The sequence below is a fragment of the Acinonyx jubatus genome, chromosome B4 (assembly GCF_027475565.1).
Source record: "Acinonyx jubatus isolate Ajub_Pintada_27869175 chromosome B4, VMU_Ajub_asm_v1.0, whole genome shotgun sequence".
Classification (NCBI taxonomy): Eukaryota; Metazoa; Chordata; class Mammalia; order Carnivora; family Felidae; genus Acinonyx; species Acinonyx jubatus.
The window spans coordinates 138,851,763-138,870,435 of NC_069387.1; the positions used below are offsets into that span (position 1 = coordinate 138,851,763).

Here is an 18,673-nt window from a genome sequence, read left to right on the forward strand (position 1 = left end):
GAGGGGTACGTGGGTGTATGGCTGTGGGGCGCAGGCGCCGCGATGGGGTGGGGGTCCGTAAGAAATACCATGCTAAAGTCGCACAATTTCGCTAAAATAGCTCCGTATACAAGGTCTCACATCTATGTGTCGGTTTCCAGAGAAACCAGCCACGCTCTAGGGGCCGCGGGGCCAGGGCGCGTCTGTCCCATCCCAGTCCTCGGCGTCCTGGTCCTCGGCGTCACGGGGTCGACGCGCCGCCGCCCCGCCCGCCGCCCAAGGGCACGAAGGAGGCGCCTTGCAGGACCGCGGCGCAGAAGGAGCGGCAGCGCTTGCAGGGCCGGGCGGGCGGCAGCGAGCCGCGGCACACTAGGCAGGGCGCTGGGAGGGCCCTGGGCAGCCCTTGGGGAGAGAGAGAGGCCCTGAGACCGCGCCCACCTGCCCCGGCCACGCCCGCCCGCCGCCGGCCACGCCCGCCCGCCGAGCCCCCGGCCCTACGGCCGGGAAGTCACGCCCACCGCCCCGGAGCAGGCCCGCTGGCCCCAGAGACCTGTTGCCCTAAGACCCTAACCCTGGCCACACTCTCGCTGGTTGCTGACGCTGCTCCCTAGGGCGCGCCTACCTCATGGCCACCCTGGGCAAGGCCAGGGTCTAGTCCAGTCCCAGCGGCCCCCAAGTCCCCCCACTTCCACACAGACCCCAACCTTCTCTCCCCGGCTTTCAGAAAACCCCAGACTTACACTCAAGGCCAAGGGGGCCGTGTCTAGGCGCATCCCTGGAGTGAAGGCTGTGGGGACTGGGGATTGTCCCCTTTGCCCTGCTCATCTGCCCTCACAACCCTCTGCCTGTTCTCTCCTCCCGAGGGGTGGGTGGTCCTAGCCAGGTAGACTAGGCGCCCGCTAAGCGGCCCTGGCCCTCCACCTGTAGGGAGGCAAGCAGAGGGCTTGCTGTAGAGGTCATGAGCACATTTAAACTCGGTGGAGCCCACAGCCCCATTATCACCCATGACCCTGCTCCCCATAGCCAGCCTTGGTGTCCCCCCTTGGAGCAGGGCCCAGGAGCACCTGCCTAGTGCCCCCGGAATGTCCCGCAGCCCTTGCTTAGGAGGCCAGGGAGGAGCCTGCTTGCGAAGGGTGGAGGTTCCCGGGCCACGTGGGCATGGAGGGGGCCGCGGGAACCCCAGACCTCTGGCCCTCTTGCCCCGAACTCTCCCACTGGTGCCTGAAGAGGGGCCACTGTCTCCAGCTTGTCCTCTAGCCTCCTTAGTCCCCCCAGCCCTCCTCAGCACAGGCTGTGCCCAGAAGGACCCAGCTCCACTTGCCCTGGCAGGTCTGAGCTCAGACCCTGTCCCCTCTGGGCCTGGACCAAGATGGGCTGTGGGCACGCAATTGGGTGTCAAGAGGTGAGGGCAGCCCCCCATGCCCACTGCCAGTGTCCTGGGTCAGGACCCAGAGCCCCGGGCAGCCCAGTGGCTGGAGGGGCTCTGAAGGGAGGCTGGGATGTTGGGGCCGGGGGTTGCCAGAGCTGACAGATGAGGCCTGGTCTCAGTGCTGCTGTTCTGCCCACTGGCTGCCTGGGGGTGGGGGCACTGGCCCCGCGGGGGAGCTGTCCACCTCACAGGCAGGCTGGTCTCTGTGCTGGCCCCCGCCCCCCGGACACCAGTGCGCTGGCCCAGGAGGTGGTGACCTTGTCGGGTGACGGTGCTGTGGCCAGCAGGGCTGCGGACGGGTGGCCCGGCAGTGTCCGTGACAGGTGAGGGTGGGCAGGCTGGCCGTCCACAGGGAGAGGTCATCCCCCTGTGCTGAAGCTGCTGCTTCAGGATAACCACACAGCTACTCTGACACCCCAGGATGGGGGAGGCCAGCAGGCAAGTGACATCGTGTGCCCTTCGTGGGGGGGCAGTCAAGGTCTCCAAGAAGCTGCAACCTTGGCCAGGCTCCCTCTGCCTTTGTCCTCCTGGCCTCCAGCCTTTGATCCGAGGTCGCCCCCAGGGGTCCGGCCAGCCCTCTTTAGGGCGTGGGGTGGGCCTGGGCCAAGCTCCCTCCGCTCCCCCGCTGTGCTGAGGCCTGAGTCAGCCCTCGGGCTGCCCGTGGCCCAGAAGCCCAGCTGGCAAGCGTGCAGGGGCAGGGCAGGGCTCCCCAGGCTTTCCTGGCCTGGGGGCCAGGGCACTCCCCAGCCAGCAGCCGCCCAGCCCAGGAGTGCCACGGGCCGGGACGCCACGCCTATCAGAGCCACCCACCGCCAATGGCCTGTGCTGAGTCACTCCTCCGGGGGTCTGGGCGGGGTGGGTGGGAGCAGGGCCACCCAACCCCTATGCAAAGCAGCCGAGGGCTTCCTGGAGCCTCGAGCAGATACTGAGCCAGAGCCCGGGCACGATGCCACCCTGAGGGGCTGGGACAAGCCTGTCCCACAGGACACGCCAGGGCCTGCGTGGGGCACGAGGGTGTGAGACGCGGGGGTGCAGGCAGGCACATTGGCCAAGGACAGCAGCTCTGCCCACCAACGCACCCCAGGGCCAAACAGAGCCCGCCCTGGGGCCAGAAGGGACAGAGGCCAGGCCAGTTTCAAGCCAAGGAGGACGGGGCCAGGGACTGGTAGCCAGAGGTGGGTGGAGGGAGTGGGATTTGGAAGGAGAGGCCTTGACCCTGAGCCCTGGGCCCGGCTGGGGGGAGGGCTAAGCAGCAGGACAGCCGCGCCTCAGGCATCTTGCGGGTGTGAAAGGGAAGGTGGGGGGCGCTGGATGGGGGGCGCTGGATGGGGGTCCAGACCACCCTTGCGGTGGAAACCACCGGACCCGGGGCATAAAATATGAAAAGCATTTTCTTAAAAGCAACAAAACACTGGCAAAAAGCAAGGAATTATCTGAACAAGGCTGCGGGCAGGTGGGCCTTTCTTCTGGGGCTTTGCCAGCCAGGGTCACCAGGAGCCCAAGGTTCCAAGGCCTCATGGGGTGTGGAGGACAGAAGAGGGGTGAGAGACACCCACCCTAGGTGCAAAGGTGAACGAAAATATCCCGCCCTGCCCTGCCCTGCGCCCCGGGGACTTTGAGAGTGCCACGTGGTGCTGAGCAGTGCCGTGGAAATCCCAGAGGAAACGGACCCTGAGCTAGCCTCTGAACAGATTTTCATGACAACTTCTTGTCCCTGGGCTGGGGTGAGGGTGGGGTGAGGGTTCCAGAGCATCAGGCTTTGGACTTAAAACGAGTGGCCTTCCTGGGGGCAGCGGGGGCACCAGTCCCCAATCCCCACAAGTAATTTATTTTAAGAAAATGAGGCATTTGTCATAAAATGTGAGCGAGCCTCAGGAAGTGTATGAGAGCCTGACCCCAAACTTCAAGTATGAGAATTACGGGCCATCAGCCTACAGACTGCGAGCTACGTGCCTTTGGGTGGGTTCTGGGCTCACCGGCAGGGAAAGGAGCCACAAATACGACCAAATAGCTTTATCAGAAAGCAGAACTTCTCAAAAGTGAAGCTATAAGATAACTAAAATTAGAATTTCTGGGGCGGGATCACAGAGTACCAGGCACTGATGAGACATGTTGGGAGGCCGCTCCAGAGACCAAACAAGCGAGGGATGGGAGGTCTGGAGGTCGGCGAGCCACAGGGCTTCACAAACACCATCGAGCCACCAGGGAAGGAGGCAATGGCTTCGAGTTTCCGTAACTGATTAGGGCACCAGTATGCAGATTAAGGAAGTCCCAGTTAGGAGGATAAAAAAGGACAGCACAGCTGGACGCAGCGGGCGGAACAGAGGGCTCTCCTGGGGAGGAAGGCAGGCAGCCGCCAGGCCCGAGCAGCGAGTAAGAGTGGGGGGACTCCACGGCAGAGGAGGAGCCGCCTCTGGAGCGCCAGCCAGAAAGACCTCTGCGGCCCCGAAAGGAGGGTGCGCGTGCCGCCCCCAGGCCCCGCCCGAGGGACATTCTAGAGCTGACTTGAGCAGAGTCCATGTTGAAAGTCTGAGACGCGTGGAGGCATGAAGGGCGAGAGGAATGTACGTGGGTAGATACAGAAAGACCCAGACGGTGTAAGCAGTGATAAGAACAACACCTAGTGGGATTAAAATAAAGACAGGATTAAGCTGCAAGACGACAGCTGCAAGAAACCAGGGGTGTGGCACCTGCCGGGCCGGAGGGTCACCGTTTGGGCTGGGCGGGGGTAGACGACGATTTTCTTAACTTCAGACTCTGGTAACTAGTAATTCGAGGCAGCCCCTGAAGGACCAGAAATAGAGCGATCACCTCCAAACTGGAAGAAGGAACAGTTAAAGAAAAAAACAATCCAAGCAGGTAAGTGAAGTTGTCGGCCTCCAGGTTCCTGCCCGCTGTGCCCTCGGACCAGCAGGACGCCGTCACTTTGCACTCCCTAAGGCCTGCACTCCCGGCTCACCCATTCTGGAGGAAGCTGGCCGCCGTGTTCGGAGGCCCCGTGGCAAGGCGCTGAGGCCCCCAGCCGCGTGAGTGGGCCTTCGTGGAGGTGGGCCCGGCCTCCTTCAAGCCTGCGGATACAGCCCCAGCCAGCATTTGACCCCGTGAGAGAGACTGGGGGGCCAGCCCTGCACAGTTAGGCCCCCCTTGGATTCCTGACCCCCAGAAACTCACGGGATAGTGTTTGTTGCTTTAACTTTTTAAAAAACGTTTGTTTATTTTGAGAGAGAGACAGCAGGTGGGGGAGGGGTAAAGAAAGAGAGAGAGGCTCCCAAGCAGGCTCCCCACTGTCAGCAAAGAGCCCGACGAGGCTCGATCCCGTGAACTGTGAGATCACGACCCGAGCCGAAACCAAGAGTCACACACTCAACCACTTAACCGACTGAGCCCCCCAGGGGCCTTGTTGCTTAACTTCTGGATTAGTCTGTTATGCAATAATAGATTACTACAGAATATACAGATACACGTGTGTAAATGATCACAGAAAACGTCAATATTAAATGCATCACTTAAAAGAGTGTTGTCAATATCTGGATTAAAAAAACCAAATTTTAGGGGCGCCTGGGTGGCTCAGTAGATTAAGCATCCGACTTCGGCTCAGGTATTGATCTTGCCGTTCCCGAGTTCAAGCCCCGCCTCAGGCTCTGTGCTGACAGCTCAGAGCCTGGAGCCTGTTTCAGATTCTGTGTCTCCCTCTCTCTCTGCCCCTTTGCCACTCACAGTCGGTCTCTCTCAAAAGTAAACATTAAAAAAAATTAAAAAGTCAAATTTTATGCAGAGAAATAGATAAAATATAAGGTTAGAGAATGGTTGAAAGGAAGAGATACACCAGGCAAATTCTAACCAAAATAAAATCAATCACAGTCCAAAAAATATAAAGCAAAAGTGGACAGAATTATGAGAGACAGATACGTTCCCCAAAATTCTTACTGTACTTTGCTTAGCAGTTGATAGAAAAAGCAGACCAAAAAAAAAAAAAAAAAAACAAAACAACTCGGTTAATAACACAAAAGATTTGAACAACACAATGAACAAACCTGATCCCACTTTACCCGACAATTGCAGGGTTCACATTATTTTTGAGCACTGAGCAGCACTGACAAAAAATGACCACACAAAGCAACTTACCACAAACGCCCAAGTATTGTAGTGAGACAGACCATAGTCTCTGGTCAAGATACAGTTACTCTAACAAGAAAACAAAAGCTAACTATAAAACCAGATGTTAACACATTGATAGGAAACCAATTTCTAAATAATGAAGGATTAAAGAAATAATTGTAATGGAGATCAGAAAATACTGAACCAAACAGTACAAAATATACGATATTCAACAATTTTCAGATGCAGTTACAGTAGAAAATAAAGAGAAACAGATTCTTAAATGCATGTATTGAAAACAAACGTTGCAAGTTAATGAGCCACCCATCCAGCTAAAGAAGTTACTAAAGGAACAAATCGGATAGTAAAGGTAAAAACAAAAGTAAGCAAAATGGGAAATACAAAGTTGAACAAAATACCGGTTCTCTGAAAAAGCCAAGTGAAAGCTGACAAAACCCTGACTGATGAGGGCAGGGGCGGGTAACCAGTGTCAGGAACAAAGGTGACAGTGGCATCATCCTGCTATAGACAGGAAGAGGCTGGGAAGGGGGAAGGTTTGTTTCACATTCCTGGATCCATCAGTGCCATTTGCCACATCAGCAGAATACTAAGATCATCTCAACAGAAGCAGGGAGATCACTTGATACATTCTGTGTCATTCATGAGGGAAGGGAGGGAGAAAGGGAAGAGGGAGGAAAGATGGAGGGAGGGAGGAGGGAGGAAGGAAGGAAGGAAAGAAGGAAGAGAGGGAGAAAGGGAGGAAGGAAGGAAGGAGGGAAGGAGGGAGGGAGGAGGGAAGGAGGAAGGAAGGGAGGAAGGAAGGAAGGGGGGAAGGAAGAAGGAAGGGAAGGAAGGGGGAAGGGAGGGAGGAAGGAAGGAAGGAGGGAAGGAGGGAGGGAGGAGGGAAGGAGGAAGGAAGGGAGGAAGGAAGGAAGGGGGGAAGGAAGAAGGAAGGGAAGGAAGGGGGAAGGGAGGGAGGAAGGAAGGAAGGAGGGAAGGAGGGAGGGAGGAGGGAAGGAGGAAGGAAGGGAGGGAGAAAGGGAGGGAGAAAGGGAGGAAGGAAGGAAGGGGGGAAGGAAGAAGGAAGGGAAGGAAGGGGGAAGGGAGGGAGGAAGGAAGGAAGGAGGGAAGGAGGGAGGGAGGAGGGAAGGAGGAAGGAAGGGAGGAAGGAAGGAAGGGGGGAAGGAAGAAGGAAGGGAAGGAAGGGGGAAGGGAGGGAGGAAGGAAGGAAGGAGGGAAGGAGGGAGGGAGGAGGGAAGGAGGAAGGAAGGGAGGAAGGAAGGAAGGGGGGAAGGAAGAAGGAAGGGAAGGAAGGGGGAAGGGAGGGAGGAAGGAAGGAAGGAGGGAAGGAGGGAGGGAGGAGGGAAGGAGGAAGGAAGGGAGGGAGAAAGGGAGGGAGAAAGGGAGGAAGGAAGGAAGGGGGGAAGGAAGAAGGAAGGGAAGGAAGGGGGAAGGGAGGGAGGAAGGAAGGAAGGGAGGGAGGGAAGGAGGGAGGGAGGAAGGAAGGGAGGGAGAAAGGGAGGAAGGAAGGAAAGGAAGGAAGGGGGGAAGGAAGAAGGAAGGGAAGGAAGGGGGAAGGAAGGAAGGAAGGAGGGAGGGAGGAGGGAAGGAGGGAGGGAGGGAGGGAGGGAGGAGGGAGGGAGGAAGGAAGGGAGGGAGGGAAGGAGGGAGGGGGGAAGGAAGAAAGGGAGGGAGAAAGGGAGGAAGGAAGGAAAGGAAGGAAGGGGGGAAGGAAGAAGGAAGGGAAGGAAGGGGGAAGGAAGGAAGGAAGGAGAGAGGGAGGAGGGAAGGAGGGAGGGAGGGAGGAAGGAATGAAGGCAGAAAGGGAGGAAGGAAGGGAGGGAGGGAAAGAAGGAAGGAAGGAAGGGAGGAAGGAAGGGAGGAAGAAGGGAGGAGGAGAAGGAAGGAAGGGAGAGAGAAAGGAAGGAGGAAGGAGGAAGGAAGGAAGGAAAGGAAGAAGGAAGGGAAGGAAGGAGGGAGGGAGGAAGGAAGGAAGAAGGAAGGAAAGGAAGGAAGGGGGGAAGGGAGGAAGGAAATGAAGAAGGAAGGGAAGGAAGGAGGGAGGGAGGAAGGAAGGAAGAAAGGGAGGAAGGAAGGAAGGAGGGAGGGAGGGAGGAAGGAAGGAAGAAAGGGAGGAAGGAGGGAGGGAGGGAAAGAAGGAAGGAAGGAAGGGAGGAAGGAAGGAAGGAAGGAAGGAAGGAAGGAAGGGAGGAAGGAAAGGAAGGAAGGAGGAAGGAAGGAAGGGAGGAAGGGGAGGAAGGAAGGAAGGGGAGGAAGGGGGAAGGAAGAAGGAAGGAAGGGGGGAGGGAGGGAGGGAAGGAGGAAGGAAGAAAGGGAGGAAGGAAAGGAGGAAGGAAGGGAAGAAGGAAAGGAAGGAAGGAGGGAGGGAGGGAGGAAGGAAAGGAGGAAGGAAAGGGAAGAAGGGGGAAGGAAGAACGAAGGAAGGGGGGAGGGAGGGAGGGAAGGAGGAAGGAAGAAAGGGAGGAAGGAAAGGAGGAAGGAAGGGAAGAAGGAAAGGAAGGAAGGAGGGAGGGAGGGAGGAAGGAAAGGAGGAAGGAAAGGGAAGAAGGGGGAAGGAAGAACGAAGGAAGGGGGGAGGGAGGGAGGGAGGAAGAAAGGGAGGAAGAAAGGGAGGAAGGAAGGGAGGAAGGAAGGGAGGAAGGGGGGAAGGGAGGGGGGAAGGGAGGGGGGAAGGGAGGAAGGGGGGGGGAGGGAGGAAGCCAAGAGGGAGGGCGGGGGCAGGATGGAGGAAGGAGGGGAAGACCACTCAGCAAACAAGGGGGTGGCGGGAGCCGCGTCTGACAGACGTGACGAGGTGTGCATGGAGACTCCGCGGCCGGCACCCGGGTGGGTTCCTGCCCACTGTCACTACCGGAGGTTCTCAGTGCAACGAGGCAAGAACGAGAAACAAAGGCCTAAAGGCGAGAAAGGAAGACACGGGGTGATGTGGTTCTGTGGAAAATCCAAAGGCATCTACAAACTACGAGAACCAAGAAGTGAATTTACCAGTACTTTGGGCTATAGTGTCGATGTACAAAAAACAATGGAATATTCTATACCTTGGCGCAAGGAATTGGAAAATAAAATTTAAAATGCCATTTGTAACACTTGCGAGTGGAATCTCAAAAGAAAAACGTCAAACTCCCAGAAACAGAGCAGAAAAGTGGCTGCCAGGAGCTGGGTGCAGGGGACACAGGGAGAGGCTGGTCAAAGGGTCCACACACAGATGACTACGGTCTGAGGACGTCGTGTAAGACACGGTGACTACAGCTGAGAACGCTGTATGGAATAACTGAAATTTGTCAGAGAGTAGATTTTATATATTCTCACCAAAAAAAACAAAAAAAGATAAAAAAGCACCATTTATAAAAGTATCAAAATTTATAGAATACATTTATAAAAGTATCAAGAATATATCAAATACATCTGAGTAAGTTTGACTTAAAAACTCTGCACTAGGGGCGCCTGGGTGGCTCGGTCGGTTGAGCGTCCAAGTTCGGCTCAGGTCATGATCTCACGGTCCGGGAGTTCGAGCCCCGTGTCGGGCTCTGGGCTGACAGCTCAGAGCCTGGAGCCTGTTTCGGATTCTGTGTCTCCCTCTCTCTCTCTGACCCTCCCCTGCTCATGCTCTGTCTCTCTCTGTCTCAAAAATAAATAAACGTTAAAAAAAACAAAACAAAACAAAAAACTCTGTGCTAAGACATCACAGAGGAAACCCAAGGAGCACGTAGGTGGCCTGGGACGCGTCACGCCTCACGCTGGACGTCTCCGTACCGAAATGACCTGCAGATTTGATGGAATCCCAGTCAAAAGCCCACCAGGTCTTTCTTGGAGCGATGCGCAAGCGGGTGGCCAAATTTATAGGAAAATTCAAAAGACAGAGAATAGCTTTCTTTTAAATGTTAAAATAAAGATTTTTGTAGAGAAAACAACAAAACAAACCAGAAAAACCCAAAGACGCAGAACAGCCAGGGCAGCATTGAGGAGGAAATCGTGCGGGAGAACTTGCCCTCTCGCATTCCAGAACAGTTTTCCAAACTAGTGGAGACAGTGATGAAGCGTGGTGTTGGTACAAGGAAAGGTAAGCTGAAACAGAGCACAGCACAGAGGAGCCAGAATTCGTTCCGGAGAGTCTGTTTCTGACGAGGCGCCAAGCAGTTCAGGGCGGAGAAGCCAGCCCTTTCGGCAACGGCGCCGGGTCCGCTGGCCGTCGCTACGAAAACCACATGGACCTTGGCGCCTTCCCGCCCTGCGCGAAAATTAACTCAGGATGGATGACAGATCAAACTGTGAAGGTCAAAGCCACAGGGCTTCCAGAAGGAGCCACTGGAGAGCATCTCTACGACTTGGGCGTGGGCGAAGCCATTTCAGACGAGATGCCAAGGGCCCTGTCACAAAAGGAAAAGCGGACAAATTAGGCTCCGTGAAATACTTCTAGCCTTCAAACGGCGTCACCAAGAAAGCGAAAGGGCAGGCCACTGACTCGGAGAAACGATTCTCAATACACAGACCCCTGACAGCCTATATGAAAAGCGCCAAATAAATAATAAGGAGACAAACGACCTAATTTAAAAGTGGGCAGACGGCAGCCACGGGCACTTCACAAGGACGCCTGCAGAGCCGGCAAACGCAGGGCGACATGTCCAGCATGATTTGTCGTCAGGGGAACACAAATTAAAGCACGCCTACCAGAGTGGCCACAAACCTAAGGGTCACGATACCGAGGTGGGCGAGGATGCGCGGCAGCCAGAACTCACAGACGAGGGAGGGAGCCCGGAACGTCGGGCCCACGGCGGAAAACCGGCGGTTTCTTCCAAAGCCAAGGGTGAGCCTCGCGGTGGCCGGCAAAGCAGGAGGACCGGCCTCTGGCGTACACACAGACCGGTGCCCTCACGGCCGCGCCGAACGGGATGCAGGCCCCCGGCCGTTGCAGGCGCGGCGGGCGGACCCCCGGACCTCTGCGGGGACAGCGAGCGCACCACCGCGTGGCAGACGCACAACAGGCCGGGTGCAACAGGCGGTGTGAGCGCGCGGTGGGAAGCCATCCGTGCTGACCAGCGGGTAGCGGTTGTCGCCGACGGCCGGAGTACAGAACGGGGCGCAGGGGCTTCCCGCAGCGGGGACCCCTCACCCAGGCGGGGGTGGCGCAGGTGTCTGTGCAAGACCTGCTCTCACTGTGTGCATGCCGTGCCTCGAACACGCTGTAAAAACAGGTCCCGTTCGCTACGGCATGAAAGCCACCGATGCCTGGGGAAAGAACCCTGGCGAAGTACGTGCCGGACCCCTACCGCCAACACGCAAAACACAGCCGAGGGGAGAAGCCTCAGTTGAAAGGAGCAGATCGTGATCGCGGTCTGAAAGACGCAATGAGAGAGGCATCAGTTCTCGCCAGAGTGACCTGCAGATTCAGGGCGATCCCAGACAGAACCCCAGCAACTTCTCTCCCCTTCCTTCCTTCCCTCCTTCCCTCCTTCCCTCCTTCCTTCCTCCGGAGTCGACAGGCTGATTCTGAGATCTCTGCGGAAACGCAGGGGACCGAGAATAGCCCCTGAACACAACGTGCTTCCCGCCTGCTGGGGACCTGCTGTGGCCCAGGGTCGCGGTGCAGCGAAGGCTCCAGGCACACCGCTCGGTTGGCCGGCTGGCTCTGGGAACACAGACCTGCCGGGAGGACGAGGGGTCTCGTGGAGCTGGCCGGTGGCCCGGCTGGCGGCCCGGAAGCCCGGGGCTAGCCTGCACAGAGCCCTCCCGGCGCAGCCGACCTGCCGCCCCGTGGCAGGGACACGCTGGCTTCTGTCCCGCGAGCCGGAGCCCTTGGCCGCGTGGGATGCTCACCGCGGACTCCTGGCTCACTCTGCGGTGCCCGGAACGGAGAGAAGCCCCGGACAGGTGGTGCTGGCCTGGGGACAGCTGGCGGGCGGTGGGGACGTGTCCTGTCCCGGAAGGGGCACCTGTGCAAGGAGGCGGCAAAGCGTGAGGCTCGGCTGCGGTGACTCAGGAGGCAGAAGATCCCCTTGATCCGCTTGCGGCACCGGCAGGAGTGCTCAGGGGCAGCAAGCTGGGTTTCGGTCGCCATCTGTGGAGGGGGCAGCAGACGCCATGACAGGGACAGAGGGAAGTCTGTCGCCTCTTCGCTCTTGTATGTATTTATTTTTTTACAACCCTTTACAAAGGTAAAGACCACTCCTGGCCCACAGGCCACATGGAAACAGGCTGCGGTTTGCCGACCCCTGACCCAGCATGTGGTGGTGTGCCTTTTGTCGCCTTGGCAACCAACAACAGGCGACTGTTGGGGTGTTCGGTGGCACCCCAGGCCGCCTGCCACCCGTGTGGTACTGTGCAGGCGGTGCTGGGCCCGCGCCCTGCTTCCTCGCCCCCTCCGGGGGACGCGGCCATCTCCTCGCTGCTGGGCACGGAGCTTGCCCCAGGCCGCCGGGTCTCTGCACCCTCCGCTGGCAGCTGGGCCCCAGGAGGGCTTAGTTCTGGCTCTGCCACCCGGATTCTCCTGTGGGGGCGGCAGGGTCCCTGAGCACCAAAACAGGGTCCATCCCCAGTAGCCCTGGCCCTTCAGATGAATGTTCCAGAAGGGAGTAAGGGATGGTGGAAGAAAAGGAGGACTGATTTTGTGGCCATGGATGGGGGACAGGAGCATGCACCTGCGGGGAGCTCTTAGAGCCTGGAGGTGCAGGATGGGGCCGTCGGGTGTTGTCCGTCCTGCAGACCCGGCATGCGGCCCAGAGGCACCGTCCAGCAGCGGCTGTGACTGGGTGTGACCCGCCACTGGGTCTCCCACCTCCATCCGTGGGCTGTGAAACCAGCTGGGTTATGGCAGGCACGGCCACCAAGGTGCAGCGTCTCAGCCACACGGCCCATGTGGCACAGCCGAAGCAAGTTTAACAGCAAAGCCCAACTGGACAGACCTGTGCTCTCCAGGCCGTGCGTGAAGGGTGGGAGCCGAGCGGACAGAAGCTTCTCCGGGGGCGTGGGGCGCTGCTTTTCAGCCCGTCTATTGCACCCCATGTTGGCAATGACATCAAAGATCAGGTCTCAACTCCGTCGTGTGGGTCTTGGTGAGTAACAGGTCTGCCACGGACTGCGCCCTGACTGTCCGAAATAAGACCCGCCAGTGCCCCCTGGGACCCACCGCACGCGAGTCCTGGGTGTGGAGGACACGGCTGAGGTCAGCGCCGCAGGTGGGCCTCTTCCCGCCACCTGGAGCCTGACGAAGGCAGCCTTGAACAAACACGTACCAGACAAGTTGAACGGATTTGGTGTCAGTCTCTGTCGGCCAGACTAATCTGAGCGGCCAGTAGAGTGGACACTCGTGTCAAAACTCGCCAGAGGCCGAGGACCGATGGGGGGGATTGTTGGGAGGGACGGTCCTCCACGGGTCTTTTGAGCACCCTACACGCTTTGTTGGGTGTGCCAAGAACGCAAGGCCCTGACTGCCCTTTACCCGGGCCATTTCTCAGGGTCATGTTTGCAGTGAGCAGTCCTGAGGGATGAGATGGTCTCTCCCTCCAGACCGAGAGCAGGCTTGCTTACTGCTTGCTACTAAAGCAGCAGGGGCGCCTGGGTGGCTCAGAGGGCTCAGGTCATGATCTCAAGCTCGGTGGGATCTAACCCCATGTGGGGCTCTGCGCTGACAGCACAGAGCCTGCTTGGGATTCTCTCTCTCCCTCTCTTTGCCCCTCCCCGACTCACTTGCACACGTGCATTCTGTCTCAAAATAAACAAACATTAAAAAAACCAAAGTGGCGGATTCCCCGAATCAGTGACACAACAAACACACTGTGTGCAGCACACACCTGGGCCATATCACATCATCTTCGTGGGACTGTCATAGACGTGCTGCTACCCGTGCTGTGCAGCGAATAATAATGTCCTTTGTCTCTGATCTAGGAATCTCATGTCTTCTGCCAGCATCCATGAAACAGCCACGGGCCAAGTGAATCCCAGACCAGATCTGTCTTTGTGGCTCATGGCTATCTGGAGGAAGGAGAGAGGATGTAGAATCCAGAAGATGTAGGGTCGTCACGTCTGGGACTTGGAGCCTGAGACCGTGATTGGGACACTTTTGGAGCAGGAGGCGGTGAGCCTATCTTTTCTGTAGAAGGTAAGTGAATACTGGTGACCAAGACGTTGGATTGTTGTACATTTGGTTATTGTTCAGACCATATTCACTCCTCTCCTCCTCCTCCTTCTTGTCGTAAGTGTCCTTCCTCGCCTACTGACTTGAGTCTGGCCGGTGCCATGTGTGCAGCTGTGATAGAAGCTTCCAGGTGCCTGCACGGTTTGGCTTGCTCTCTCACACTGATACCACCTGCCGCGTGAAGAAGACGCCCTGGGGAGCCACAGATCCCCGGAGGAGGAGACACATGGAGCAAATCTGAACCAACCTGCAGGCTGGAGTCCAGATCAGCGTTCCCCAGCTGAACCCAGCATTGCTGCAGCTGACCCGAAGACACGTGAAAAATAAATGCTTGCTGGATAAATGCCAATGGGGTAGGGGAGAAAGGTGCCTTTGCAATGTAGCGTGATTCCTGCAGGAACCTCATTAAAAAACCAGGGGCGCCTGGGGGGCTCCATCGGTTAAGCGTCCGACTTCAGCTCAGGTCATGATCTCACGGTTTGTGGGTTCGAGCCCCACATCGGGCTCTGTGCTGACAGCTCGGAGCCTGGAGTTGCTTCGGATTCTGTGTCTCCCTCTCTCTCTGCCCCTCCCCTGCTTGCACTCTGTCTCTGTCTCTCAAAAGTAAATAAACATTAAAAAAAAAAAGATTCTCTTTCCCTCTGCCCCTCTTCCCTGCTTGTGCTCTCTTTCTCTCAAAAAGTGAAAATAAAATAAAAGTACAAAAGTAATTTCTACACCCAACGTGGGACTCAAAACCCTGAGATGGAGAGTCACATGGGCTACAGACTGAGCCACCCAGGTGCCTTGAAGATCTTTTTAATAGCTAAACCCACCAAGGCACTTGAATCTGGACTATCTAGAGAACTTCTGCAAGCCAATAGGAGTAGAATAACCAAAAACATTGTCCAAATGCAAAAATGGCACTTCACCAGAGTATGTTCAAATGGAACATAAATAGGAAAAGGTGCCGAACTTCATTAGTCATCAGGGAAGGCAAACCGAAGCTACGATGTGAAGCCACCGCTCGTCTACAGAATGGCCCAAACCGAAAGACAACAGCTAGTGTTGGTAGGAGCACGGAGCCACTGGAATGCCCTCACGTCGTTGGGGATGTAAACTGGCACATTCGCTCTGGGAAATTCCTTAGGAGCGCCTGCCAAAGCTGAATCCAAGACTCCGCGTTCCATTGCGACGGAACGGAGTAGATGTGTGTTCCCCAGGCTGAAGAGCAGTCATAGCAGCGCTATTTGTAATCGTCTGAATCAGAAATGACGTAAATGCCAAGAAATAGTAGTGTGAACAAATTTTGGTTGAGAATGAATTTTAACTACACGTGAGAAAAAAAAAAAATCCAGCCGTACATCAAGTCCAACATCACACAAAGTTAAAAAACCAATTGATGTTATTGCTACTTCAACGGTACAAAGGAGAAAAAGCTGATGATAACTTCACAGATGCAAAAAACGGTTTTGAGAAAATTCATCACATACAATACAAATTTGAAAGAAATTAGAATAATTATAAAGAATTAGAGTAATAATTGGTAAGAATTCGAAACTTCTTTAACATGCTAGAGTGTCGATACATTTACATTTATAGCCATGACTTACAAAGACCTAGGAAAAACGTCATTATCAATGAGGAAATGTTAGAAACCTTCACTTTAAAATCAGGAATTCAAAAATAATACCCAATACTGTATAGGAAGTTCTAGCCAGGAAAATATGACAAGACAAAGAAATTATAGACAAGGGTGGAATGGAAGGTATGAAGCTATTTGCACGTGATATAGAATTACTTACGTAGAAAACTCAGAATATACGTACGCATTTTTAGAAACCGTGAGAGAGTTTAGAAATGTGGCAGTATAGAAAATTAAAATATGAAAAGCAGTTACATCCTACACACCAGCAGCAAGCAATGAGAAAATTACACCACATGCAGCTACAAGACTATCAGGGTACTAAGAATAACCCTAATGAAAGATGGACACAATCTCTATTGGGTACGTTGTGAAACTTAAAGAAGACATAAGTAAATGGAGAAATATATCACGCTCATTGGTAGGAAGATAAGATTTCATTAATTTGTCAATTTCCCCCCAATTGATCTAGGGATTCAACGCAAATCCAATCAAAATCTCAATAGGATTTGTGGTGGAACTTGATAAAAACAATTATGATATTTATATAGAAGGGAATGAATCCAAGAAGGACCAGAACACTTAGGAAGATGGGCAGAGAGGCAAATTGTCCCTCAGATGTGAAGACAGTACAACCTTGCGGGGGGGGGGGGGTGCAGATTCATCTGTGGAATAGAACAGACACTCCAGAGACAGACCCATGCATGTACAGAGTGAGATGTCAGTTCACAGTGGGAAAGAAAGGCATTTTTCAACAAATAAATGAAACAAAGTTGTTATTCCTATGGAGAAAGATAAAATTTTTCAAATAAATTTTTTAAATTAAAATTTTTTAAAATGTTTATTTATTTTTGAGAGAGAGAGAGAGAGTGGGAGGGGTAGAAAGAGAGGGAGACACAGAATCTGAAGCAGGCTCCAGGCCCGAGGCAGGGCTCAAACTCGAGCTGTGAAATCATGACCTGAGCCGAAATCAGACGCTCAACTGACTGAGCCATCCAGGCACCCCAAAGATAAAATTTGATTGTTACCACACCATAGTCAAACATCAACTCCAGATAGGTTAGGACTTATATGTCAAAGACAAAATTTGAAACTCTTAATAATAAATGTAGATAAATAATCTTTTAAACCTCACGGTAAGGAAAATTATCTTTTTTCTTTAAAAAATTTTATTTATTTCTTTTGAGAGAGAGAGAGAGAGAATGAGAGTAGGGGAGGAGCAAAGAGAGAGGGAGAGAGAGAATCCCAACCAGCCATCCAGGTTCCCTAAGGAAAAGTTTCTTTCTTTCTTTTTTTTTTTTTAATGTTTATTTATTTTTGAGACAGAGAGAGAGAGCATGAACAGGGGAGGGTCAGAGAAAGAGGGAGACACAGAATCTGAAACAGGCTCCAGGCTCTGAGCCATCAGCACAGAGACTGACACAGGGCTCGAACTCACGGACCGCGAGATCATGACCTGAGCCGAAGTCGGACGCTTAACCGACTGAGCCACCCAGGCGCCCCTGAGTTTCTCGAGACAAAAGTAGCACTTTTAAAAATATATATTGATAGCTTTGGCCACATTAAAATTCACAGTTTTCATCAAAAGATACCTTTAAAACACTGAAAATGCAGTTACAAACTGGGAGAAACTGTTCACAACAGATACTACGAGCGTAACAACCCTACAGAAAAACAGGCAAAAGAGATGAACAGATATTTCCCAGAAGAGGAATTTACATAATTAACAAACGCACACTGAGATATTTAACACAACCAGTGAGACGTAAATCAAGATCACAACAAGACTGCTTTCTTAGGTCCATTTGGTTGGTGAAAATGAGCTAGCAATCCCGTTCTGAAGCATCTACTCACAAGAAACACTCACTTGTGCACAAGAGACACATGCAAGAATGTTCCAAGAGTCATCAATCACAACAGCGAAGCCTGGAAACGATCTAAATACACAACACAGGAACACGGAAGAATAATTGTGAGATAGTCGCACAAAGAAATGAGCTACCGTAAAGATTCAGCAGCACAGATGAATTTTAGCAATTTGATATTTGGCGAATGGGTAAGCGCGATGCCCTTCTTAAAGAAGTAAAAACAGCTTAAAATGAAAAATCTTTGAAGAATACTGATAGATGCAACAAAAGGAGAATGGTCCCCTCAGGGGTGATTCAGGAAGACAGGGGTGCCAGAGACGGGTGGGTGCAGATACTGTTTGGTTCTAAATATGTTTTTAAGACAATCTGAATAAGAATGGGCCATGTAAGGACAAACCATGAAACTATGCCATGAACCAAGGATTATGACCAACCAGAGCATATGCACCTGAGATGCAATGAATGAAGGAAGTTGTACACAGTGCAATAAAGAAAAAGATACAAAAGGTATAATGATGGCAAGGAAAAAGAAAACTCTTCAGATGACATAACTGTGTATGTGAGAAATAATAATAATCTTCAGATTATTCAGAAGAAATAAAATTATTCAGAGAAATAATCTTCAGATGTATTAACAGAATTGATAGAAATGTTAGCCAGATGGCTGGATTAAAAAGAAATCAGTTCATAAAAATCAATTCCATTTCTATCAACCAGCCACAATCTGTAGAAAAAACACAAATTTTAATACTACTTACCCTAGAATCAAAAATAAAAACACATGTAAGACTAAATCTAACTTTAAAAAAGTGCAAACAGGGGCACCTGGGTGGCTCAGTCGGTTGAGCGTCCGACTTCGGCTCAGGTCACGATCTCGCGGTCTGTGAGTTCGAGCCCCACATCGGGCTCTGTGCTGACGGCTCAGAGCCTGGAGCCTGTTTCAGATTCTGTGTCTCCCTCTCTCTCTCTTCCCCTCTCCCACTCACATCTGTCTCTCAGAAATAAATAAAATGTAAAAATCCTTTAAAGATGTTTGTAAAACTTTTTTTGGTGCGTCTTGACAAGCTGGCTCTGTAACTGGTATGGAAGTAAAGGGGTCAAGAGTCCAGAAGAGCGGAGTCGTTTCTGAGGAAGAAAAACAAGATCATGGGACTTGCCTGACCAGCCCAGCGACGCCCTAGTGGGCTGCAGTAAGGAGGACATTGCGGCACTGGCCCAGGGCAGACGGACAGACCAGAAAGTCCAGGGACACCGTCCGTGACAGCAGCAAGCTGCAGGTAGGTGGGGAGGGCCTTTCCACAGTGGGGAGCCCCGTAAAACTGCGATCAAACCCATCTCACACCACACGCCAAATCAACTCCAGGAGCGTTAAAGACCGAAATGCACGAGCAAGTGGCACTTACAGAAGAAGCCGCCACCGGGGCCTGTCTTCATGAGCTCAGGGTAAGGGTACCAGCCACAAAAATCACCAACCGTAGAGGAAAAGGTTGACCAGCTTGGGTTTATCAAAATCAAGGTGGTTC

The 18,673-nt window shown here is 53.5% G+C and overlaps 1 protein-coding gene across 1 annotated transcript in view; it reads right to left on the reverse strand.

The window, feature by feature from the left end:
• Positions 1–3,406: 3,406 nt before the first annotated feature.
• The window catches only part of TTLL8 (tubulin tyrosine ligase like 8), a 58,116-nt gene continuing 42,849 nt past the window's right edge, over positions 3,407–18,673 (reverse strand). The window contains 2 exon segments of the mRNA XM_053199557.1: positions 3,407–3,755; positions 3,757–4,028. Coding sequence (XP_053055532.1) covers positions 3,684–3,755; positions 3,757–4,028 — 344 coding nt within the window. The 3' untranslated portion in view covers positions 3,407–3,683.